The following is a 25,541-nucleotide window of genomic DNA, read 5'->3' on the forward strand; positions in this document are numbered from 1 at the left end:
ATCAAAGCCAAAATGGGAAAGGAAAACACTCATATCAATATCAATATCAATATCAATATCATTGCCATTGGACATGTAGATGTGGTAAGTCTACCACTACTGGCCATCTGATCTACAAAAGTGGTGGGACTAATGAAAGAACCATTGAAAAATATAAGAAGGAGGCTACTAACATGGGGAAGGGCTCCTTCAAGCATGTCTGAGTCTCAGATAATCTGAAAGCTTCACGTGAGGATGGTATCACTGTTGATACCCACTGGTGGAAATTTGAGACCAGCCAGTATTATGCTGCCATCATTGATGCCCAAGGACACAGAGACTTTATCAAAAGTGTGATGACAGGCACATTTCAGGCTGGCTACACTGTCCTGTCCTGATTATTGCTGCTGGTGTTGGTGAATTTGAAGCAGGCATCTCCAAGCATGGGCAGACCCATGAGTGTGCCCTTCTGGCTTACACAGTGAGTGTGAAACAGCTGATTGGTGGTGTTAAAATGGTTCCACTAAGCCACCCTACAGCCAGAGGAAATATGAGGAAATCAATCATTAAAGAAGTCAGCACCTATTTTAAGAAAATTGTCTAGCACCCTGACATGGTAGCACTTGTACCAATTTCTGGTTGGAATGGTGACACTATTCTGGACCCAAGGGTCCATATGCCCTGGTTCAGGGGATGGAAAGTCACCTGTAAGGATGGCAGTGCTAGTGGAATCATGCTGCTTAGAGCTCTGGATTATATGCTATCACCAACTCATCTAACTAATAAGCCCCTGCATCCGCCCCTCCAGGATATCTACAGACTGGTGGCATTGGTACTGTCCCTCTGGACAAGTGGAGACTGGTGTCCTCAAACCCAGTATGGTAGTCACCTTCGCTCCAGTCAATGTTGTGACAAGTCCATTGAAATGCACCATGAACCTTTGAGTGAGGCTCTACCTGGGGACAGTATGGGCTTCAATGTCAAGAACACGTGCGTCAATGATGGTCATTGTGGCAATGTGGCTGATGACAGCAAAAATGCCCCACCAATGGAAGCAGCTGGCTTCACAGCTCAGGTGGTCATCCTGAGCCACCCAGGCCAAATCAGTGCTGGACAGGCACTTGCTCTGGATGGTCACACAGCTCATACTGCTTGCAAATTCGCTGAGCTAAGGAGAAGATTGTCATTCTGGGGAAAAGCTTAAAGATAGCCCAAAGTTTTTGAGCCACCAAAAACTTTGATGCTGTCACTGTCAATATGGTTCCTGATGAGCCCATGTATGTTGAAAGCTTCTCTGACTATCCTCCTCTGGGTCATTTTACTGTTTGTGACATGCAACAGGCAGTTGCTGTGGGTGCCATCACAGCTGCAGACAAGAAGGCAGCTGGAGCTGGCAGTCACCAAGTCTTCCCAGAAAGCTCAGAAAGTTAAATGAGTATCATCCCCAACACCTGCCACCACAGTCTTAAACAGTTGTGGAAGAACAGTCTCAGAACTATTTGCCTCCAATGACCCTGCACATTTAATAGTAAAAGACTGGTTGTCCTGGCCGGTGTGGCTCAGTTGGTTGGAGCATCGTCTCATAACCAAAAGATTGTGGTTTCAATTCCTGGTCAGAGCACACACCTGGGTTGCATGTTCCATCCCTAGTCCAGGCACATATGGGAGGCAACCAACCAATGTTTCTCTCTCATATCAATGTTTCTGTCCCTTCCTTTCTCCCTCCCTCTCTCTCTCTAAAAGCAATGAAAAAAAAAAATGTCTTTGGGTGAGGATAAAAAAAAAAAAGACTGGTTAATGATTACAGTGCATTATAAAACCTTCAGAAGGAAAGGAGTATGTTTGTGGACATTTAGGTTTTGTGTGGGGGGGGGGGGAGTTTTTAAGTTATTAGTTTTTGAAATCAGTATTTTTTTATAGAAACAACTTGACCAAAAATTTGTCACAGAATTTTGAAATCCACTAACAAAGTTTAATGAGAAAATAAATAAATGTATAAGTAACTCCACAAACAACAAGTGCTGACGAGAATGTGGAGAAAGGAAAACTCTTCTGCACCATTGGTGGGAATGCAGACTGGTGCAGCCACTGTGGAAAGCTGTATGGAGATACCTGAAAAAATAAAAAGTGGAACTGCCTTATGACCCAGCATTTCCACTTCTGGGTATATATCCAAAGAAACCCAAAATACTAATTCAAAAATATATATACACCTCCATGTTCATTGAAGCATTAATCACAACAGCCAAGAAATGGAAACAACCCAGGTGCCCATCAATAGATGAGTGGATAAAAAAACCATGGTACATGTACACAATGGAATACTACTCAGCCATAAAAATAAATGAAATCTTACCATTTGTGACAGGATGGATAGGTATAGAGGGTATTGTACAATACAAAGTGAAATAAGTCAGAGGAATACAAATAACCACATAACTTCACTTATAGTGCAATTTAAAGAACAATATAAACAAATAAAACTGAAGCAGACTCAGACACAAAGAACATACTGACGCTGCTTGCCTGTGTGGGGTGTGGGGTGGGGGTAGGGGTGGAGAACTGGAGGACTGGGTAAAAAAAGTGAAGGGACAGTTACAAAACAGTCACAGGGATAAAGCACAGCATCAAACATATAGTCAATACTATTGCAATAACTATGCATGGTGACAGTGGGTATGGGAAATATCAGGGGGAACACTTTGTGTACTATATGATAGTCTAACCACTATGCTGTTCACCTAAAACTAGCACAAAATAATACTAAATGTAAAAAAAAAAAAAAGACAGTGAAAGACAAAAACATATGCTTTCACTTAGATGTGGAATCTAAAAAAACAAAACAGATGAACAAACAAAACAAAACAAAAATAGACTTACAGAAATGGAGACTAAATGGATGGTTACCAGAGGGGAAGGGGTGGGAGAATGGGTGAAAAAGGTGAAGGGTAACATAGTTAATAATACTGTAATAAGTTTATATGGTAACGGCTGATTACTAAAATTGTTGGGGTGATCACATTGTAAAGTATGAAAATGTTGAATCACTGTATTGTAAACAGAATCTGACATAACTATATAATGTTGTATACCAACTATACTGAAATTAAGAAATAAAAAATTAAATGGCAATCACACACACACAAATATCCATCTTTAACAGGTGCCCTTGCACTTTAGTGGGATTCTGACGCCCACTGAAATTGGAGAAGCCCAGCTTTAAACCAGACTCTGCACAAAGAGGACACAACTCTGGTCCCAGAAAGGAATCTGAAGCCCTAGGTCTGACTCACAGCGCTTCCCCCTCATATCCGTACACACCCTGAGTGCCCCCATTTTACTCCTTGTTACACGCAGGGCATGCTAGAAGCCCCAAGGTGTGCAGGCAGGGATTGCACTCTGTGGAATTGTCAAGGTAACTTCACTCCCCCAGCCTCTGCCAGAAGCCATAGCAAGCAAGGTACCCCCTCCCCCACAAAACAAAGGCCCACTGTCTTGTGCTTGCTTCCAAACCAAGGGAAATTTGCATGTTTAGGAGAACATGCGCAAGAGCTAAGTGCCCATGCAAGTGAAGCATGCCAGTGGCTGGTGTACAGTGCACATGGTGGAAGTATCTGAGAAATGAGCAGACTGGGCTTGTATGGGGAGGAGGGGCGGAGGGAGCCAGCAACCTGGACCGGCAGCTTGCAACACTGGGTCAACAGCATCCCCTGCTGGCCACAAGATGCCACATCACACTCCCTTCTGGTCCAGGCCATGCTGCGAGCCTCTCTCCCCAGACTTCGAGAAACCCGAGGCCAGAGGTAGCAGTTTCTTTCCTCAGTTGGCACAGACCCAGAGAAGGCCCCTCTGCAGGGTGTGAGGGGACTCAGTGCATCCAGCCAGTTCCAAGGCCGCATGTCTCAGAGTTCTAAGCAAACACCACCTTCTTTTAAAAAGTACACACTCTGACCATGATTTCGACAACATCCTCCCTCACACATTGACTCCCAAATCAACTCCTAATAGTTTTATTTTAACTAAATGCTGGTCTGTGGTCCCCCAACATCGTTAGCTGCACCCAGAATCTTTCACCTTCAAGAGCTCCCAGACAGCACGACTGAGTATCCTTATGAAGTGGCTGAACCACCACCTCCCACTGCAAAGGGCTGATGGGAGTTTTGTCTGAAGATGAAGAGTAATAACCAGTGACGGTCTGTTAGAAAGGGGTTGTGCGGGGACAATGGGTCGTCCTGGCGCTATACTCACCATGGCAAGCACATTGTCAGCTGATGGTCTGCCAGGTCCCAGGCATGTGCACACGCTTTGCAAGGGTCCTCTCAATCTCCCCAAGGACTCCTGGAAACTGAGTCACAGACTGGTTAAGCAACACGGTTGAGGTCACACAGAACCAGGGATCCAGCCCTAGCAATCTTCTAACATTAGAGGCTTCTGTTTTAGCAGCTAGGTTATATTGCCTTCCAGAAAAAGTACAGACATGTACACGTTTAGTGTCTTCACCAAAAGCATGCCACCTGTAGTTTCTCACAGAGCCTTCCAGGCTTCCCCCTTATAGGGCAGGAAGGCTATGGCCCTAGTCTCCCTGTCACTCTCTCAGGGGACACAGTCCATGCTCAGGACCTCCAGACCCACCTACAATGAGATGCCTTGCAGGGGGGCACCAGAAATGAGAGAGAGGGAAGAGGGAAGCCCCCCACCCCCACCCCCGCGCTGCGGTGAGCACTAGGAAAATGGTGACACAAACCCCTGAGGCCCATGCGGGTGCTCATCCCTTTCCTGAGTTTTTGCAGAGCCCCAAAGGCACGCCCCTTGCCCTTGCCGGGCGCACCCTCTAAACCCGGAGACCTCAGCAAAGACAGAAACTGGTAGGTGGCCACAGACGTTGGCTGTCCCGAGTGAGCTCTTAAAGTTGTTGATTGAGACTGTTAAGTGTCCCCCAGGGCAACTCTCCTGCTGTGCTGCTGGAGCAGGGCGAAAGGGCACAAGGAGGAGGAGGCAGGGGCTAAGCCAGAGTGAACAGGCGGGGCAGAGGGCGGGTCGGAGGGCCGAGACTGCTCTGCGGGGTGAAGCGGAGGGAGGGCACGAGGCCACAAGGATGCCTAGCCGAGGCCGCAAGGATACCTAGCCGGCCCCTCAGTTGAGCCAGGTTGGGAGCAAACTTTCCCAAACTCGCAGGGAGCCTCCGCGGATTTCTCGGCCTTTGTTTTTCCTCTCACCACGGAGAATGAATTCCGACCCTCGCTGCGGAGCAACTGGAAAGAACTGGAAAGCAAGTCCAGTACTGCGGATGGTGGTTTGCCGGGGTCTCCCTGCCAGGCCCCGCCAGCCCCTGAAAAACCGCCTAGGCAGCCGGTGTGCGGGGGAGGGGGGTCGCCAAGGGCGCACACTATACAATCTAGGCCCAGCGTAGCAACGCTTGCAGGGGGGTCCCAGCGGTGCAGCCACTGCGCGGCCAGAGCCCACTGGTAAGTCACCTGAGAGGCGCCTGGGCACTGCCAGGTCCCACCTTTGTCCGGGTCCCAGCTCCTCCAGACTGTGCTGCAGCCTAGTGTTGAGTTTCAGGTCTCAAAGAAGGCGCCTGAAGGAGCCCAAGTCCCCATCACTCCTCCCATCCCTTCCAACCACCTGCCTCAGGCAGCCCACCTGCCTCAGGCAGCGCACCTGCCTAGAGTCGCCTCCCGCCTTGCTCTCTCTCCAGAGCCCTGGGCTTTCTGAGAACAGCCAGCTCCATTTTTCCCATGCAGGTTTGGCTGACGCCTAACCTTCTGCTCTGGAGATGGACCGGAGAGAGCCCCACCCCACCTCTCAGTGAACACCCCAGGGCACTGGCTGGGTCTCCATCTGGGGTCCCCACCACATTCGGTTCTGTTCATTAGAGCACTTGATGTTAAGTCCCTGACTCGCACAGCACTCAGCAGGAGCAGACACAGAGGGAGTCGGCTCCGACCTCCTCTGGTGTCCCAAGCTCGCCTTGGTGGAGACTGAGTCTGTCTCCTGTGAGACCGCAGAGGCTGGCCCTAAGTCGCTGTCTCTGTCTAGCATTAACAACCCCTTGGGAAATGACACCAGCGGGTGGAGAACAGGCCAATGCCCCACTCTCCCCCCACCACCACCACGGGAAAGTCCCAGGAAAAACATCTATGAGGAGGGACCCCCAAAAATACCCGTTATTAATTTACAACAAATTGTGTATTTATTCTCACGTTTAAATTTCTGTCATCTTCAGAGTACTCTATTTGATGCAGTACACCTATCAAGCTTATCAATTTTGATGCCTTTTAGTAAATCTACCATTTTTTTTATTTGTTTCACCTCTTCATATTGGCAAAATTTTTCCCCTTGAGGACTTTTTTCATCCAGAGAAACAAAAAAAGTCACTCAAGGTGAGATCAGGTGAACAGGGAGGGTAGGGGAAGGGGGTTGTGCCATTTTTGATCAAAAACTCCTGAACTGTCATTGAGGTGTGGGCAGGTGTGCTCATAAATCATCCCTCATGAAATGAGCCAACTGGTTGAAAGAGTCTTCAAAAAAATGCACTGAAGCCCAACACAGCCTCTCACAACAACACCTGCTGGTACATGGTTATTGATGGGTTCCTAGAACACTTACCTAGTGGGAGAAGCCTGTGCTACAAGGGGCCTGCCCTCCAGAAGATAATTCCAGTGTTTTTGGGGGGTGGGGGGTTGCCTTCCTCATACATGTATCATCAACCCGGACCAGCTCCCATGCCCTCCCCTCACCAAGGGATCCATGACCACAAAGCCATTATTAGCTCTTTCTGATCCATTTAACTACACAAATGGCTTGGTCACAGCTGACTGGTCCCAAATTTGCCAGTTATTTTCTTTTAATTTACCATGGCTCAGTCCCCCTGTAATACAGGTAGAGGAGGCATATTTGTTCCCAAACTCCCCTCCTGGGGCTAATCATGCACAGAACAAAACTCCATTGCAGCCACTTAATGATTTCATTTCCTCCCTGGGTTTTGAAGAAGCTGCGGCTATAAGACTAATGCAGGCCCCTCTCTCCCCAAAGTCCAGGTTGGTGAGAGACAGGTGGAGCTTATGCTCTCCTTAACTGTTACCTCCCAGGTCAGAGTGGGAAAACTGAAGGCTTTTGCTTTCTGAGCAAATGGGCTCCCCCTCTTCTCCAAGCACCTGAAGCTGGACCCCTGTGCACATCTTCTCTCCTCTAAGAAGACTTTCCTGGCCAGCGATTCAGCCTCAGCTTCTCCTTTGCTCTGGGTCTTCCAGCCAAGTTTCACGGGGTTATTGTGTACCCATCTGTAGGACCCCCACCTATGCACCTCTCAATTCTTCTGCTTATTCTCCCCACCATACCCTGCATTCCAAGCGTGAAGGGCCAGGCCCAGTTCCCTAAACATCCTCGTGCCTTCCCACATGGGTTTCCCCTTCCCTGGAAGACCCCTCTTTTCTTGCCAGAGCCTGCTGAAGCCTTTGCTTCAATGTCACCTCTGCTGGGAAGTCGGCCTGTCTTCTCTCAAGCAGAGAAAATCACTCCCTCCCCTTTTGGTTAGTTTCCACACCACTTTGCATTATTTGCCTACCAGCTCCTCCACCTCTCTGGCTCCTTGAAGATATGTCAAGATGCACCTGGGTAGCCCTGTGACCTAGCACATTGCTGGGTGCAAATGCTAAGTTTCATTTGAATGAATAGCTCAGTTCACGTATGTGCATGTGAACTGTGTCCACCATTAATCTGAGATACTCAAAGGCTTTTCATCTGTTTAGGCTTCTCAAATGGTGCCGAAATCGGAACCCCACGGCACACAGAGAATCTGACTCAAAGGAGACACTTGCCTCGGAAACTCTTTTTTGTATGAACATAGTGCCATCTGGTGGTGTCTCACAAAACAGCCTCCGAATTGGGAGAATGGGGAGAGCTTTGTCCTTGCTAAATTGTGATGGGGCCTGCCTGCTTGCCTCCTATCTACCCCTCTCCTGCTGAGCTTGGTGTTGCAAGGGAACCCCCAAAAGGCTCTTCTTTGCCACCAGGTCCACTCATATGCCACCTGGACTCCTGCCTGCCAGCCCAGTTCTGTCTGTCTCCTCCCCTGCTTGACATCACCACTGTGGGACCCAAATTACAACCCAAACTGAACTCATGCAGCGGCCTTCTATCTGAGCCAATGGCAGCTTCATAGCCAACTGCACCCCAAGACATGTCTTTCTTCTCTCACCCCCCCAACCCCATCCAGGTGTGTCCACGTGTCACCAAGCCACATCAGTGCCGTCTCAAATCTATCCGTATCTCTCAATCCCCTCACTTCCTCAGGGGCCCCGTTCCATCCTGTACCAGTATGCCTTCATGCAGGTGACCACATTCGTCCCCAGCATCCTGCACATCCTGTCCCTTCAGGGAGAAAGCCAGGATCATTGTTAGCAAAGCCCACACCCTCAGGGCTTGGCCTGGTCCCTCTCACAGCCTCCGTGGCCCATCCCTCCTACTCCCATCCAGCTAGAGTGACCTCTTAGTTTGTCCTCTGTCACACCCGTACAGCCCTCTCCCTTGACACTGCCCAGTGGTTGCTGACCGCCCCCTGCTGGTTAACACCCACTACTCAAGCTCTTCTCTCCCTTCTGCCCTCCCCCCCAACCCGTTCCCCTTCCCAGTGTCTGCTGGCCAAGGCTCACCACCACCACCACCTACCAAAATGACCCCTCCCCCAGCCTATTGCTACAGCGGACTGGTTAAGGACACTGGCTCTGGCTGTGGTTGCCTGGATTCAAATCCTGGCTATGCTGTTTAATGACTGTGTGACATCAGGAAAACCACTTAACCTCTCTGAAGCTCCAGTTCTTCATCTGTAAAGTGGGGTTAATGACCTTTAAATAATCAAAACTACATCTGTTATCTCCTCTTAGGGCAAGTTCCCATTCTGCAGAATACTGCTCCTTTACAGTAGTTGTGAAACTTGTGACTAATAAATAACTAGTTCTCTTAAAATAATTTGTCTCATCTGTCAAAGTGAAAGTTTCACCAGGGCAGAGACGGGGAGGGTCTTATTGCTGTATCCCCCAGGCTTGGCCCACGCCGACACATAGTGTACCAAGTGATTGAGAAAGGAGGCTTTGGAGACAAGCCAGGCCAGGCCTGACACCCCTCTGTCACCAAAGCACCTGTGCTCAAGATGCTTAACCTCCCTGGCCTTACGTTGTCTCCTGTCTGATAATAACTGCATCTGCATCAAAGGGTTGCTTGGATTAAGTGCTTGAATATACCTGGCACATGGTAAGTACTCAGTAAACATTAGCTGTTATTCTAGTAAATACCCAAATATTTTAATACAACTTCCAGTTTCCAGTCAGATATGTAAAAAGCTTGGAAGTTGTCACTGCCAGCCTCACAATAAAGAAAAAAGCTGAGCCCTGGCTGATGTTGCTCAGTTGATTAGGAGTCATCCCGCAAAGCTTTTTGGTCACTGGTTCAAAAACCAGCGACCCTGATCAGGGGACACGCCCAGGCTGCAGGCTGGGTCCCTGGTCCAGGCACACGCAGAAGGCGACCAGTTGACCTCTCTCTCTTGCATCGATGTTTCCCTGCCTCTCCTTCTCCCTCCCTTCCCCTTTCTAAAAAACAAAATAAAATAAATTTTTTAAAAAGAAAAAAGCTGAACACACTGAAAACCAACAACTCTTTCTAGATCCATCGGAGAACTGAGCTCAAAGGGCAAACCACTGACCTGAACTCTGGAGAGACAGCCAGTGGATAGAGCCATGTCCTTCCAGAGAAAAGCCCAGGTGCAGAAACCTCCAGAAAACCAGTTAAACTGTGATTGACACAGTAAAACTGTGATTGAGTGGACAAGCTTGAGAGTTAAGTCGGGGGGCAGTCTAAAGAAAGCCCCCACACCCCCTTTTACCTGAAGGAGCCTCACTAAGTTCACACAGTGAAGATCAGGGAAAAATCCTCCTGCCCCACCCCCACTTCCACCCAGCAAGAGGAGACAAAATAACCATTTTGAATTATGTCCAGAGTGTTTTGCTCTCCTTAACAAAGGTTGCCCTCAAGGGAAACTCTTCCCAGAGCCTACATAGCTGGGGAAAGAAAACTATCCAACTGCAGGATCTATGGGCATCCTGTCTCTCCCTAGAGGGGAGTGGGGGGAGGAGGAAAAGCACTACGAAGGGCACAGACCAGGGGCACAGGCTCACAGACAGACTGGGGCCCGGTCAGAGGGCACAGGACACTCCCATCTTCCTCACACACCACCACTGCAGCAGGGCTCCTGTGCAATGACCTCGGGTTACAGCTGGAAGGACAGAAAAGCTCAGGTCCTGTGGAAGGAGGTCTCTAGGGATACCCAAAGACAACAGGGGAGACAAAACAAGGACGCCACAGACCATTTTAACCTCTGAAACCTCAGCTGCTGGAAAGAATAAACACAACCAAACTCCTAAGCAGATAAAGAGAAAACTCACGCTTAAGGCCTACTACCACAGTTCCTTTACCTCCTACCACATATCTGGCTTTCAGCAAAATATTACAGGGAATGATAACAGGTAAAAAATACAATCTGAAGAGATGCAACAAGCACCAGAAACCAGAGTGTTATGGCAGAGATGTTGGAATTATCAGACTTGGAATTCAAAACAAGCATAGTTAATATTCTGAGGGGTCTCATGGAAAAAGTGGACAATATGCGAGAACAGATGGGCAATGTGAGCAAAGAGAAGGAAACTCTAAGAAAAATTCAAACAGAAGTGCAAGAAATAATAAACGCTGTAATAGAAATGAGAAATGCCTTTGGCCCCAGCTGGTGTGACTCAGTGGATTGAGCATTGGCCTGAGAATGAAAGGGTCACCGGTTTGATTTCCATTCAGGGCACATGCCTGGGTTGCAGGCCAGCTCCCCAGTTTGGGGTGCATGAGAGGCAACCACACACTGATGTTTCTCTCCCTCTCTTTCTCCCTCCCTTCCCCTCTCTCTAAAAATAAATAACATCTTTTAAAAAAGAAAAGAAAGAAAAATGCCTTTGATGGGTTCATCTGTAGATTAGACATGGCCAAGGAAAGAATGAGTGTGTTACAAGAAATGTCCATTGAAATTTCCCAAACTGAAAAGCAAAGAGAAAAAAAAAAGCATTGAAAAAGTAGAACAGAATATTCAAGAACAGGGGCAATTACAAAAGGTGTAAAAAAGGCATAATGGGGACACTGAAAAAAAAATGAAGGGAAAGGAAAAATATTTAAAGTAATAGTTGAGAACTTTCCAAAACTAATGACAGACCCCAAACAATAGATCTAGAAAGCTCAGAACATGAAGTAGGGTAAATACTGAAAAATTCACACTTAGACATGTCGTACTTAAACTGCAGAAAATCAAAGACAAAGAAAAAAAAATTGAAAGATGGGGATGGGGAAACTTACCCAGAGGAGAGTAAAGATGAAAATTATATTCAACTTCCCTTCAGAAATCATGCAAGCAAGGAGTGGAGCAAATAGTGAAAGTGTTAAAGGGGAAAAAAAGCACTTAGAACCTTATATCCTTCAAAATTGTTCTTCAAAGTGAAGGAGACATACTTTCTCAGACAGACAAAAATCAAAGGAAATTATCACCAGTGGACCTGACTTGCAAGAAATATTAAAAGTTCTTCAGAGGGGAGAAAGGGTATAGGTCAGAAACTTAAGATTTCCATTTTTTAAAAAAAAAGAAGAAGACTGGCCAAGATGGAGACGTAGGTAGACACACTGTGCTTCCTTGCACAACCAAAATTAAGGACAACAAAAATTTAGAAACAAAAAAAAACAACCAGATCTGACAGAAAATTGAACTGCATGGAAGTCCAACAATCATTCATCCAGACCAGTGGGAGGGGCGGAGTTAGCAGCCCGCTGAGAGCAGTCTCAGCAGGAAAAAGCGGTGGCTGGCAGACCCCAGGCACGGGGTGGCAGTGGGCAGACCCAGTGAGGCGTGCAAGGCCGCTGGCTGACCGCAGACACACATTCACGCACAGATAAACCAGGCAAAAACAGGGAGCAAGACAGACAGAGCAACCCAGGGCCCCAGAGTTGGGCAATAAAGCCTAAAAGCACCAATTGAAAACACTTGTGGGGGTTGAGGTGCCGGGAGAGACTCCCAGCCTCACAGGAGAGTTTGTTGGAGACACCCACGCAGTCCTAGAACATACACAAACCCACCCACGTGGGAATCAGCACCAGAAAGGCCCAATTTGCCTATGGGAAGCAGCGGATGGGACTGAAATATGAGAGCGGAGCAAGCACCATTCTTCCCCCTCTGTCCCCACCCCCACATACAGAGTCACAACCCAGCAACTGGGTTACCCTGCCCTAGTGAACACCTAAAGCTCCCCCCCTCACTACGTAACAAGTGCAACCAGACCCCCCCCAAAAAAATGGTTCAAACAGAAGAACAGATCAAAGCCTCAGAGCCAATACATCTAAGCAACCAAGAGATAGCCAAACTATCAGATGCACAGTTCAAAGCACTGATGATCAGGATGCTCACAGAAGTGGTTGAATTTGGTCACAAATTAGATGAGAAAATGAAGACTACGATAAGTAAAATGAAGGAAAATGCACAGGGAACCAATAGTGATGGGAAGAAAACTGGGACTCAAATCAATGGAGTGGACCAGAAGGAAGAAAGAAACAACCAAACAGAAAAGAATGAAGAAACAAGAATTCAAAAAAATGAGGACAGGCTTAGGAACCTCCAGGACATCTTTAAATGTTCCAACATCCAAGTTATAGGGGTACCAGAAGGGGAAGAGGAAGAGCAACAAGTGGAAAAGTGATTTGAACAAATAATAAAGGAGAACTTCCCCAATCTGGCAAAGGAGATAGACTTCCAGGAAGTCCAGGAAGCTCAAAGAGTTCCAAAGAAGTTGGACGCAAGGAGGAACACACTAAGGCACATCAAAATTACATTAGCAAAGGTAAAAATGAAGGAGAGAATCCTAGAAGCAGCAAGAGATAAGGGGACAGTCACCTACAAAGGAGTTCCCATCAGACTGTCAGCTGATTTCTCAAGAGAGATCTTGCAGGCAAGAAGGGGCTGGAAAGAAATATTCCAAGTCATGAAAGGCAAGGACCTACATCCAAGATTGCTCTATCCAGCAAAGCTTTCATTTAGAATGGAAGAGCAGATAAAGTGCTTCTCAGATAAGGTCAAGTTAAAGGAGTTCATCATCACCAAGCCCTTATGATAGGAAATATTAAAGGGACTTATCTAAGAAAAAGAAGATAAAAAACATGTATAGTAAAGTGACAGCAAACTCACAATTATTAACAATCACACCTAAAACAAAAACAAAAACAAGCTAAGCAAACAACTAGAACAGTAACAGAACCACAGAAATGGAGATCACATGGAGGGTTAGCAACAGAGGAGTGGGAGGAGTAGAGAGGGGGAAAAGGTACAGAAAATAAATAGCATAGATGGTAGGTAGAAAATAGACAGAGAGAGGGCAAGAATAGTATGAGAAATGTAGAAGCTAAAGAACTTATGACACATGGACATGAACTAAAGGGGGGGAATGTGGGTGGGAGAGGGTGTACAGGGTGGAGGAGAATGAAGAGGGGAAATGGGACAACTGTAATAGCATAAAGACAAAATAAACATTTGAAAGAAACCAACAAACCACACTTCCCTCAGGAAATCCTCCCACCTCAGCCCACCCCAGTTCTCACTAGTGCCCCTCCTAACTTTCAGGATGCACCCAGCATGGTCCACATCACTAAGGGGGTCTGGTCTGTATTCTGTCTCACCCAGGGTGGAAAGCTCTGCATCCCCAGAGGCAAGCCATGAGGTGCTCAGCATCTGATAAATGCGTGAGTGAGTGAGTGACTGAATGGCAAAGCATTCACACCAGAGGCCAAGAGGGTGGTTAAATAGCATGTCTCTTTATTCGCAGTTCACTGAGACTATTCCAGGGCTGCCACTGTTACAGGGGAGGGCTCACCCACAGGATCCGCCCAAGTGTGGTCACTCCACAGGTCAAAGAGGAGGTGGGCGTTCTTCTTACACAGGCTGCTCCTTGACCCTGAAGGACATAACCTGAGAAGCAGAGAAATGGCCACAAGCGCATTGCAGAGATGCAGGAGGGTAAGGGGCAACGTTTGTGCTGGCTGATCCTTCACAGAGCTGGGTGCCAGGAGCAGAGAGACCCACAGAAGGAGCAGGTGGAAGTGGATTGGACAGAGCTGGGATGGAAGCCTGGCTGCTTCCAACTTCAGGAGTCCCTGCAAGCCCCTCAGACTCTTCATCTCAGTTAATGTTATCCAGCCACGCACGGGCAGGGCATTGAGCAAAGGCTGGGTGCTGCTGTCAAGGCAACTTTCTGAATGAAACTGAGGCACAAAGGCATCGAGCAACTCCCCCGTGGTGGGGCCAGCCCAGAGCCCAGCATCTGTGGCCGAGGCTCGGCTTCCCCTCTGCAGTCAGCATAGCAGGCACAAGTCATGCCCTCCTAGTAAGGTTGCTTTGAGTCAGCTAAGAAGTCCTGACAAAGTGCCTGTGTGGAAGCTGGCATGCATTAGTGCTGGACAAATGCCACATTACATTTCTGTAGTTCTCCGTTAAGCTTGTTGGGGGTCAGCTCTGCCTGAATTGCTCCTTCATCCCCTCCCCCCAGGACGCTGACAGCCAGCACAGTCTTTTCCTCCTGGCAGGGGTGCAGTGACCTTCCAGAGCCCCAGAAACATCCCGTGTTATGACCACCACTACCAAGTGCAGGCCAAGAGACCACGTGACCTGAGCCTTCGCCTACTCAGTGGCAGGGCCAAAACCTATGCTCCCTCACCCCACTCCAGTGCCCTGTGATCTTACAGTTTAAAATGGGGTCAGCTGACCAGCTGTGGCCTTGCCTGCAAGCATCAGGAAGGCACAACACCAGGTCCCACCACGACCTAACCCCAGATATCAGTGATCCCCAGGCCTGTGCACAGGCGAGAAGCACTGGTCTGACACCACAGTGAAAAGAATCAGAGAGGCCTATCTGAACTTGACTTTACGTCCTTTAAGAGAGGTGGGGCAGGAGCCCCGGGCAGCTGCCTCCTCCCCCACTCACACCAGCCCCAAGTGTAGGCCCTCCCACTAGGGAAAGGCTAAACCTGATAATCAAGCGCCCGTGCCAGAGCACTGTCCCTGCCCAGCACAGCCATCTTCTGTGCCCAGTCCTCACCTGTCAGCTCTCTCACCTGAGGCTCTCAGCAGTCTGAGAAGGAATTTCTGTAGGGAAGCTCCTGAGAAGATTCATCGGTGAGACGGCACAAGCTGCAGGGCACAGAGGGGAGGGGCCAGGCAGAGCAAAGATTGCAAGTTGGCTAAGCCCACCCAGAGAACATACCCAGACCTCGGCCCGGATGGGGTGGGGCAGGCAGCCCATGCCTGGGCCATCGGCCCATCTAGACCTAGGAGCAGAGTCATATAAAGAGGCACTCAGCCCAGGGGAACTCCATCCAGGCTTGGCCAGACCCGGCTTGAGCTGAAGCTAAGGATGACCATTAGAAGCAAGGCCAGCAGCCACCCCACCCCACTGGTCACCAGTTAGAAGTACAAATCAACTTGTCCCAGCAGCTTACCTTTGTCTCACCTGCTCTATTCGTTCACGCATGACATCATTTCTCACCTCACTTGGCACTTGGAAGATACGGGTATGGCTGCAAAACACCATTCAAACCCCAGGATTTTTGAGTTTCTTTTTCACTAGGCATCGTGAAACTGTTGCAATCATATGAATGATTAGTTTTGACCCCATTGCCATGAACTTTTGAGCTGGTCCTTGACCCTCCTACTACTAGGAACTCAAAGGGTCGTTACTAACCAAGTACCCCTGTGCCATCAGATAATCTCAGGAGCTTGCAAACGTTTCTGAGGGGTGCTGAGGAAACAGTCAAGCGCCTTTACTAGAATTAGACAGCGGGCCAGGGGTCTTGGAAGACACGGAATCCAGCCCTTCTGAATTGCTCTCCAACCTCGTTATCAGCTCTTGATGATCAGCATTGTGCCATATTCACTGTGGTTTAGAGATACTTCTAGAAAATCCTGTCACCAAGAATCTGCAGGCACCTCATTGCTACTGTTGTTTTCTCTCACCCTGATGCTTTGCCTTCCTCTCAACGGTCCCCTTCCCGTCCTTCCCAACTCCATGTCCCATCCTCCCTTCACAAACCCTCCAGTCTAGTGAAATCAGCCTGCCCACTGGCTCTGTGCCCATTGAACCTGCCTTGTCTGGATAGCACTTTGTTGTAGGTGTGAGCTTTGTAGCCTTGAATGTGAAACAGAACCAATGCTGTCTGAGTACTTGTCATCTGGGGGAAGTAGGTGTGCTCACAAATAGTGCTCACACCAGGAGGAGCTGGGTCAGTGCCTCAGAGAGAGAGAAGAAAGATGAGGTGATTCCAGAGGAGAAAGATTATCCCCAACAGAGGGGGAAAGGGAGAGGCCTCCGAGAAGAAGGGGCTACAGCACAGGGCCCTGGAGGCCAGACCAGACTGTCACCAAGACTCTTGCATCTGGGGGAGGCCCACCCCAGCTCCTGTTTACCTAAGCCCTGCCCAGTACATCGGTCAGTCCATGCAAATGTCCTTCTGGAAACCTTCTCTGAGTACCTGGCCTCCATGCCTAGGACTGGTGGGACCCGGTTTTCCGACACTGTGCTCTTGCAGGTAGTCCTCAGGCCTTCTCATTCTGTAACATTCACACACCTTATCCATCCCTTGCATTTCCTTGAGACTAGGGACTCTAATTATTTTTCTCTCTCTCTTCCAGAGAGCCTAGCAAACATCCAGTGGGTGGCACACATCAACAAATAAATGAGTGTCCACTGATGCTTCATAAGGGCTGTGTTCCCTGACTACACACTTACTGATGATAATAGCTGGGTTGTAGGGGGAACCTACAGGGTTTATTGGTTTAAAATCTCCATAGAAACCCAGTGTGGAAACATTATACATAGGTGATTGACTGCGATTCCTATAGCATAACACTAAAGCTTTAACCTAGCTGTGTCACACAGCTAAGGTTTCAAAACATGGTGGAAGATGATGTTCATATTACCCAAACCAAGGAGCTGCCACATTGAGAGCTCCCTGGTGCAGCCACATCATGCATGGACTGGCCTCCCACATGAAAGCTTGAGACTGGATTACAGTCACCAACATTTATGGTTTTAGCGACTGTTGGAAAGTTTCCCATCCAAAAAAAACCTTTCCCAGGGAGGTCTCAACTTCCCCTCCTTTTACATAATCACTAAGTAGTTGAATTCCCATCTAAAATGCTAATGCCACTAGAAGGGGTAAACACCTGAAAACTGGATACCCTGAAGCAAAAATAAATTTCTTGAGAAATATATCCCCTTTGATAGAAGAGAGAGCAAAGCTGGCGATGGGAGTATGAAAAAGAGCAAGCAGAATGAGAGCAAGCTCCTTCACAGTTTAATCCCACTGTTCTTCTACTGGAAAAAAGATACCCCAGGTGAGCCCAAATCCCAGCAAGGAAATAGAGACATTTATGCCAAGGGAATGAGCCGGCGCCCAAGCCCAGCTCTCTGGGCCTGGCATGAGCAACTTCAGCACCAATGTGGGGACGTCCTATGCTCAGCAGGCCCCATGGGAGGCTGGCAAATTATGAGGCTCCCAGAAAGCAGAGCACGTAATTCTAGCCTCAGCGCTGAGGCACCTCCTCTCCCCTCAGCTGCAGATGAGGGCTTTGGCTTCTGCATTTTAAGAGCTTATTTTCTTTAAGCTCTTTAAAGTGCAGTCACTTCTGAACAAATCAACTGCAAAAATAACAGAAGTCTGAAATTTATTCAGAAGCATTTAGGAAACGTTGAATAATCTCAGTTTTCCAACCCCTAAAGTCATTTACATACTTAGGAATGAGCTGGGCTTTCAAGATAGCCAACATATTCAACATATTCCCTTAAGATCCCAAAGTAAAGCTGCAAATTTTCTCAGCAAAAGGCTGTTCTCTCGAGAATAATGGCTATGGGTCTGTGTTAGCCAGAGAGCTGAGGAGGCGGGCTTGGGGCCTTCTTTGCTTCTCCCTCCCCATAACTTGGCTCAGAGCAAATGAGATTTGCTTTACCTCCACCTTATGAACTGGATTCTTGTTCTTTCCTCCAGGACCTCTTGACTCTGGTTTGCTAACAAATCAGACTTTGAGAGATGGTGCTTCACCTAGGAAATTTTGACAGGGTCCACATAATTACTGCCCAGCAAGAACTCCATGGCTCAGGTAGAGCCCAGCTCCTCCCACTTGCCCAAGATCCTTTGCAGTAGGACCTTCCACCTTCCCCCTCCCTCTCTCCCCACCCTCCTAGGAGGATAGTCTCAAACTCTCCATTACCACATCTCTGGTCACATGTACATTTTCTCCATGGATGGGAGGGAAGTTGTTGGACATCTTTTGTTTTATGTCCTGGGAAGCCTCTTCTTCAGTCTGAAAGGTAAGTAATTTCCTTCTGAAAGTGTCACTCAGTATCTGACCCCCAGTTCTTTCTCTTTTTCCATTTTTTCCCTCTCCATCACAACATATATGCCACATATCCACACATACAAGCTCTGTATCTCATGGTTCCTGCAATAAGTTTGCTTACCGCTACCTTCCCATGGGATTCCAGGGATCCCACTAAGGCCTTGGCCTTATCCCAGGATATGTTGGAGCCACCCTGTAGCTGGGGCAACATATCTGAAACTTGGCATGTTTAAGAAGCAGGACAGGGCTAGTAGTGATTTTAACACATCTCTGATAAAGACACAAGCCCCAGCATCCTATGGATCAGACCCAGCTCTAGGTGGGGTGTTTGGCAATGAACTTGAGTTTCCCATTCTAAGGAGAGGGAAGTCCCAGTTCCTGTACCCACTGAGGTCAGCTCTCTAGAATTTTGGGTGCCCTGAAAAATAAAAGAATTTTACTCACTTTTTTCAACCAGTGCTGTACTACAGACACAGCCTCGCTTTCCACAACTTCAACGTCCTGCAACAAATTGATAAGTTGATGCCCTCACAACACCCAGAGACCCAGTCCCCCTCTTCCATTCTTATCCAAAGCCGTATATTGTAAGATTCTCTCTCTAGAAGTGCAGCAGGGGGCTCAGAAGGGAGAAGATACATGAGGAAATTCTACATAACTGCCACCAGCTTCACTTACTGAACTGGTTTTTGGTGGGAAGGGGAACCCAACACCACGCCGGGCAAGAATGTATGCAATCCATGTTGTAATTATCATCTTTGGACTTCTGCCAGGCCTTCTTCTTGGCTCCCTCCTTCCATTGAAGCGGCCTAAGAACTCCTCTAGAACAAGGAAGTTATTGAAGGGAGGTGCCCACCTGATTCGCTGCCCAATGATGATGTCACAATGACCTGCTTTATTCTCCTGGATTAGAGTGGAGATGAAAAAGAGAGATCGGAAAGCAATCTACTTTAGTGATGCCAAAGCTCAGAAATGGGGAGAAGAGGGGAGGGGGATAAGGATAAGACATAGGCAAGATAAGCCTGAGGAAGACATGAGAGGGAAATCAGCAAATCATAGATGGAGATTGGGAGGTGAGGGCTTATAGCTGGTCACCCAGTCTTGACAATGCTAAATAGAAAGAGATTTTATGAATCCAAATAATGAATTTGTAACAAAGTGACCTGGGCCCTCTAGATATACATTCAAACAATGCCACCAGCATTTTTTATTCCTATTCTCATATATTGAGGTGGAAAGAGCTTATCTACCCCCCCCAAAAAAAAATAAAGATGGGGGAGTAAAATTCTCAACAAAGACATTTTCTTTATTTAGGTCTGTTTTGTTTACACAAGTGATTCAAACCATTAATCTAAATAATAAGAGATATAGGATAAAAATGGAATATATCACTGCTTATAAAAGATATTTCCTGATTATTTCAGATCACCCATGGAGGGCTGCCTAGGTGGATGGACGGTAAAGTGGAAGTGAAAAGGGGGTTGTGTTGTGACTGCAGATTGTTTTTTAGCGGAAAACTGAAAGAGGCTCAGAGAGCTGTTATTTCCACCTAGAACCTTCACCCAGAAATTGAAGGAAGTTTAGAACATCCTACAGGACACTAAGTATATGTTCAGCTGCTCTCAAAAGTAGTTGTAGCCTAACCCTGAAACTGTTGTCAAGGTCTCAGAAACCCAGCAATAGTCCTGTCTCTACCATTAACTTGTTATGTGACCTTAACCCAGTGATAGGGTTAAGACTAATGATTAGTTGCTGTGGTCCTCCTTTCTTTGTCTTCAAAATGAAAAGAATAGAATAATGTCTCTCTTGGTTTTTTCTAGCTCTAATATTCTATAGGTGTTCTCATTTTCATTCTTCAAAGAATACTGAAAACCTTTATCTCACTCTCCCCAATTTCCACCATTTTCTTCACTCCCAACAAATCACCTCAATTTTACATCTATATTGGTCAGAATGTGCTAGGCTATGGTGAGGCAACAAACAAGTCTCCAAATCAAAAAAGTTTCTTTCCCATTCTCAAAAATTCCAATACATGTTGAATAATTCTTCAGGGTAGTTGTGCTCCATGTGGTGACTTAGAGATCCAGGAAGAGTTTTATTCTGTGGCTCCATGGTCTCTGGATGTGATTGTCCGTAATTCTCAAGAAGGGGAAGAGAAGACATGGAGGAGTCAAGTCAGCCCTTCAGTTTTAGCCCAAAGTCGTCTTCTTAAAGCTTTTTGGCCAACTAACAATCATATGACTTCAGCCTAACTCCAAGGGAGACTAGTAATTGTAAAGTAAAACACAAAATTACTGGTCAATGCCTGTTTCTGCCACCATCCTATAAGTAGGTTTCCATCCTTATTGATATAATTTTATTATTTTAATATTTAAGACATTAATGAGATTCAAAAATTAAAACTACATAAAAATATGTACTCGGGGAGTTCCATCTCCTCCCCTAGCTCTTCAACCCTGTTCTTACTTAAAAGTAAAGTTTTTGTAAGTGTCTAGGCTATACACCCTGTGTTTATGTTTTCAAAATGAAACAGAGACATAAATCCATTCTCACTTTTCTATTGCTGCACATATGTGTTTTATAAAATACTTACAGTAAAATATGCAAATACATGCACAGCTCAAATTTAAGTGTGCATATACACACACATAAACATAAACATACATATGTGTGTTTAACCACAGCCCAGCTCAAGATGTACAACACTCCCAGTATCACAGCAGGCCCCCAGTCAGTACTCTCCACCAGGTAACCAACATTTCGACCTCAATCACCATAGGTAAGTGTTGCCTAATATTCCATTGTGTTGCTGTAACACAAATTATTTATGAAACTTACTATTGGGGGGCATTTGTGTTATCTCTAGTTAGATGCTTTTTAAAATAATGTGGCTATAAAATATTCTTATACCTATTTTTTGGTTGACATAAGCATTAAAATTTCTGAGTATATACACACCAAACAGTGGAATTTCTAGATCATAGGCTTTGTATGTAATTAATATTAACATATACAGAGTATTTCAAGGTGGTCGTACTAACTACTGTCCAACTGCTGTAGCAACAATTGCTTCATATTCTTGTCAACACTTGGTTTTGTCATTCTTTTGAAGTTTAGCCAGGTGAGTGGAGTTCTAGTGGTAACCAAGAATAGTTTAATTTGTGTTTAATTAATTCATTACTTGTGTTCAGTACCTGAGTTATATGATAACTCAAGTTTTGAGGAAATATCAAAACATTTTCTAAATGACAGCACGATTTTACATTCACACCATCAATGTGTAAGTTCCAATTTCTCCACATCCTTGCCAACATTGTTATTATGTCATTCTGATTTTAGACATTTTAGTGGGAATGAAGTGGCATCTCATTGTCGTTTTGATTTGCATCTCCCTAATTATTAATGATGCTGAGCATCTTTTCTTGTATTTATAGGCCATTTATGTGTATTCAAATCTTTTGCCATTTTATAATTGGATGACTTGCCTTTTAATTTTCGAGTTGTTTTCAGATCAGGCAGTATAAATCTTTTTCTTCTCAAATTTTTCTGACTATTCTAGGTCCTTTGAATTTCCATGTAAATTTTAGAATTAGCTTGCCAATTTCCAAAAAAAAAAAAATCCTGCTGGAATTTTTGATAGGCATTATTTGGAAGCTATAGATCAATTTTATTTAAGTTGTCTAATTTGTTGACATAGCTGTTTATAATATTCCCACCAAATATTTTTAATATCTGTAAGGTAAGTGGTGGTTTCCCCTCTTTCAATTCTGATTTTGGTAATGTGTGTCTTCTCTCTTCTTTTTCTGCTCATCCTGGCTACATTATTTTTTAACTTTTCAGAAACCACCTTTGTTCACATGGTTTTCTGTTTCATTGATTTCTAATCCAATCTTCATTTCTTTGTCTTTCTTTTTGCTTGTTTTAGGGTCTCTTTTTTCCTAGTTTATTAAGATGGAGACTTACATTATTGATGTGAGATCTTTCTTCTTTTCTAATATCATTTTCTAAAGGTACCCCTTTTTTCCCCAAAAGATAGCTTTGGCAGTACTGTATAAGTCACATGCATTCAGTTTAACATATGTTCAAATTTCCTTTGGGGTTTTATTTTACCTGGGTTATTTAGAAGTATGTTGTTAAATTTTCAAATATTGGAGATTTCCCAAATTTCTCCTTATTGTTGATGTCTAATTTAATTATTTATGGTCAAATAATATACTTTGTTTTATTTCAATTCTTTTAAATTTATTGAGACTTGTTTTATGCTATAGCATATGATCTATCTTAGAGAAGATTCCAAGTGTGCTTATAAATATGCCTGTTCTGCTGCCATTCGTCAGAGAGTTCTCTCACTATCAGGTCAGTCTTCTTTACTCTTTGACTTTCTGTCTAGTTTCTCTACCAATTACTGAGATCGGGTATTTAAAACTATAACTGGTTGAATTGTTTATTTCTCTTTATAATTCTGTCAGTTATTGCTTCATGTACTTAGGACTTTTATTTCAAACATAGACATTTATAATTGTTATACCTTTCTGATAAATTAACTTTTGTCATTATGTAATGTCCCTTTTTATGTCTACTAATATTTCTTAAAGTCTACACTGTCTGTTATTAATAGAGCCACTCCAGCTCTGTTATGGTTACTGTTCTTATGGCATATACTTTCTACCCTTTTACTCTTTTAAATTCTTGTGTCTTTGAATCTAAACTCTGTCTCCTATAGACAGCATATGGCAAGATCTTTTTTTAATTCAGTCTAACAATCTCTGCCTTTGATTAGAGAATTTAGTTCATTCACATATAATACTCTTATTGATATGTTTGAATTACTGTCATGAAGCTTTCCCTCTCTGTTTTCTTTAAAAGTATTATAGTTTTAGCTCTTAATGCAGATTTTTAATCTATTTTAAGTTAATTTTGATATGCAGTATTAAGTAAAGGCCAACCCTACTTTTCCATGTGGGATCCAGTTTTTCCAACCCCATTTGTTGAAGAGACTGTTTCCCCCATTGAATAGTCTTGGCAGTCTGATCAAAAATTATTTTACCATACATGTGAGGGATGATTTGGGGGTTCATTATTCTATTCCATTGGCCTACAAGTCTGTCTTTTTCTATTACCATACTGTATTACTTACTGTAGCTTTGTAATATATTTTGAAACCAAGGCGTGTGAGACCTTTAACTCTATTCTTTTTCATCAAGACTATTTTGGCTATTCAGAGTTAAGATTCCATATCAATTTCAGGGTAGTTCTTTTTTTTTTTCTGCAAAAGATATCATTGGGATTTCAATAGGCATTGCATTAAATCTGTATATTGCTTTAGGTAGTATGGATACCTTAACAATATTGTCTTTCAGTCCATGAACATGGGATGTCTTTTTATTTATTTGTGTTTTCTTCAATTTATTTCACAATATTTTATAGATTTCAGTGTATAGTCTTTTTTCTCCTTGGATAAGTTTGTTCTTAAGTATTTCATTCTTTTTAGTGATATTGTAAATGGAATTGTTTTCTTAATTTCTTTTTCTGATGATTTATTGCTTGTGTTTAAAAATACAACTGATTTTTGCTGAAGTTTTAAATTAATTCTTACAGGTTTTTGTGGATAGCTGGAGATAGACTTCCAGCACTATGTTGAATGTAAATGGTGAAAAGAGGAACTTTTGTCTTGTTCCTCATCTTAGAGGAAAATCTTTCAGTCATTCACCATTCAATATGATGTTTGCTGTGGGTTTTTTATAAATTTCTTTTAGTATGTTGAGGTAGTTTTCTTCTATTCTTAGTTTTCTGTGTGCCTTTATTATGAAGGAGTGCTCAATTTTGTCAAATGCTTTTTCTGCATCAAACAAGATGGGTGGAGTTCATTTTTGTTAATGTCTACTACACTGGTTTTTACATGTTGTACAATGTTTGCATTCCAGAAATAAATCCCACTTGCCCATAGTGTATAATCTTCTTAGTATTTTGCTGATTTAAATTAGTTTGCTATACCTTGTCATTATATTTCCTATATTGTAAAGATTTTACATGAAAATTCATAAGGGATATTGGTCTCTAGTTTTCTTTTCTTGTAGTGTCTTTGACTTTGGCATCACAGTTGTGCTGCCCTCATAGAATGAGTTTGAAAGTGTTCCATCAAGTTCAGATTTTTTAAAGAGTTTGAATTCTTCATTGTTTGATATAAATCACCAGTTATGCCATCTGATCCTAAGCTTTTTTTTGTTGGGAAGTTTTTGGTTATTGATTCAACCACCTTACTTGGTATAGGTCTGCTCAGACTTTCTATTTCTTCACAATTCAGTCTCAGGAGCTTGTGTGTCTCTAGAAACTTGTTCATTTTATTTAGATTATCTAATTCATTGACATACAACTGTTCATAGATTTATCAAATAATCAAATCCTTTCTATTTTTTATAAAATTGTAGTATCTTTTTTATTTCTGATTTTACTTATTTATGGGTTTTTTCCTTTTCTTAGTCAATCCAACAAAAAGTTTGCCAATTTTATTTTTTTTTAATTTTCTACTTTCTTTAAGATTTTATTTATTTATTTTTAGAGAGGGAAGGGAGGGAGAAAGAGAGAGAGAAACATCAATGTGCAGTTGCTGGGGGCCGTGGCCTGCAACCCAGACATGTGCCCAGGCTGGGAATTGAACCTGTGATGCTTTAGTTCGCAGCCCGCACTCAATCCACTGAACTACACCAGCCAGGGCCAATTTTATTGATCTTTTCAAATAACCAACTCTTGGTTTTATTGAATATTCTCTATTATTTTCCTATTCTCTATTTTGTTTATCTTGCTCTAATCTTTATTATTTTTTGCTAGTTTTGTATTTAGTTGGATCTTATATTTTTAGTTTTTAAAAGTGTAAATTTGGTTTGTTAATTTGACATCTTCTTTTTAACAGCAGTTATAACATTTTCTATTAGCACTTTTTTTTGCTGCATCACATAAGTTTTGGTGTGTTGTTTTTATTCTCGTATGTGCCTTTTATTTTCTAATATATCCTTGTGGTTTCTTCTTTGGTCAATTGATTGTTTAAGAATGTGTTGTTTAAAAGACCCCAAATAGCCAAAGCAATATTGAGAAAAAGCAAAGC

General features: G+C 44.4%; 1 protein-coding gene and 1 long non-coding RNA gene across 3 annotated transcripts; one reads left to right on the forward strand and one right to left on the reverse strand.

The window, feature by feature from the left end:
- The first annotated feature begins 370 nt into the window (after positions 1-370).
- Positions 371-11,912, forward strand: LOC118497861. The gene is made up of 3 exons (XR_004900371.1): positions 371-496; positions 552-553; positions 11,896-11,912. It is a non-coding gene; the product is annotated as an uncharacterized LOC118497861 (long non-coding RNA).
- A 1,943-nt stretch (positions 11,913-13,855) lies between these two features.
- On the reverse strand, positions 13,856-19,359 carry SPATA19 (spermatogenesis associated 19). 2 transcript variants are annotated; one of them, XM_028527252.2, is made up of 7 exons: positions 19,118-19,359; positions 18,887-18,943; positions 18,314-18,406; positions 18,053-18,144; positions 15,547-15,624; positions 15,163-15,238; positions 13,856-14,020 (listed from the first exon to the last, which is right to left on the reverse strand). In XM_028527252.2, exons 1-6 carry the CDS (start codon positions 19,193-19,195, stop codon positions 15,172-15,174), a joined length of 465 nt encoding a protein of 154 aa, XP_028383053.1. In that variant the 5' UTR covers positions 19,196-19,359; the 3' UTR covers positions 13,856-14,020; positions 15,163-15,171. The 2 variants fall into 2 exon arrangements, 1 of the variants encoding a protein (XP_028383053.1); XR_004900435.1 differs by lacking the exons at positions 15,163-15,238; positions 18,314-18,406; positions 18,887-18,943; positions 19,118-19,359 and having other exon boundaries at positions 18,053-18,208.
- Between the last annotated feature and the right edge of the window lie 6,182 nt (positions 19,360-25,541).

The sequence above is a fragment of the Phyllostomus discolor genome, chromosome 13 (assembly GCF_004126475.2).
Source record: "Phyllostomus discolor isolate MPI-MPIP mPhyDis1 chromosome 13, mPhyDis1.pri.v3, whole genome shotgun sequence".
Classification (NCBI taxonomy): domain Eukaryota; kingdom Metazoa; phylum Chordata; class Mammalia; order Chiroptera; family Phyllostomidae; genus Phyllostomus; species Phyllostomus discolor.

What these genes read in the sequence shown, in the direction of transcription:
- SPATA19 (XM_028527252.2), bottom strand. Translation starts at nt 19,195, where the DNA reads ATGATAATTACAACATGGATTGCATACATTCTTGCCCGGCGTGGTGTT. An exon ending in TACATGTGACCAGAGATGTG is followed by an intron (nt 18,145 to 18,313) that starts GTAATGGAGAGT and finishes AAAATTTCCTAG; the next exon opens with GTGAAGCACCATCTCTCAAA. An exon ending in ATCCAGTTCATAAGGTGGAG is followed by an intron (nt 15,625 to 18,052) that starts GTAAAGCAAATC and finishes GGTGTTTTGCAG; the next exon opens with CCATACCCGTATCTTCCAAG.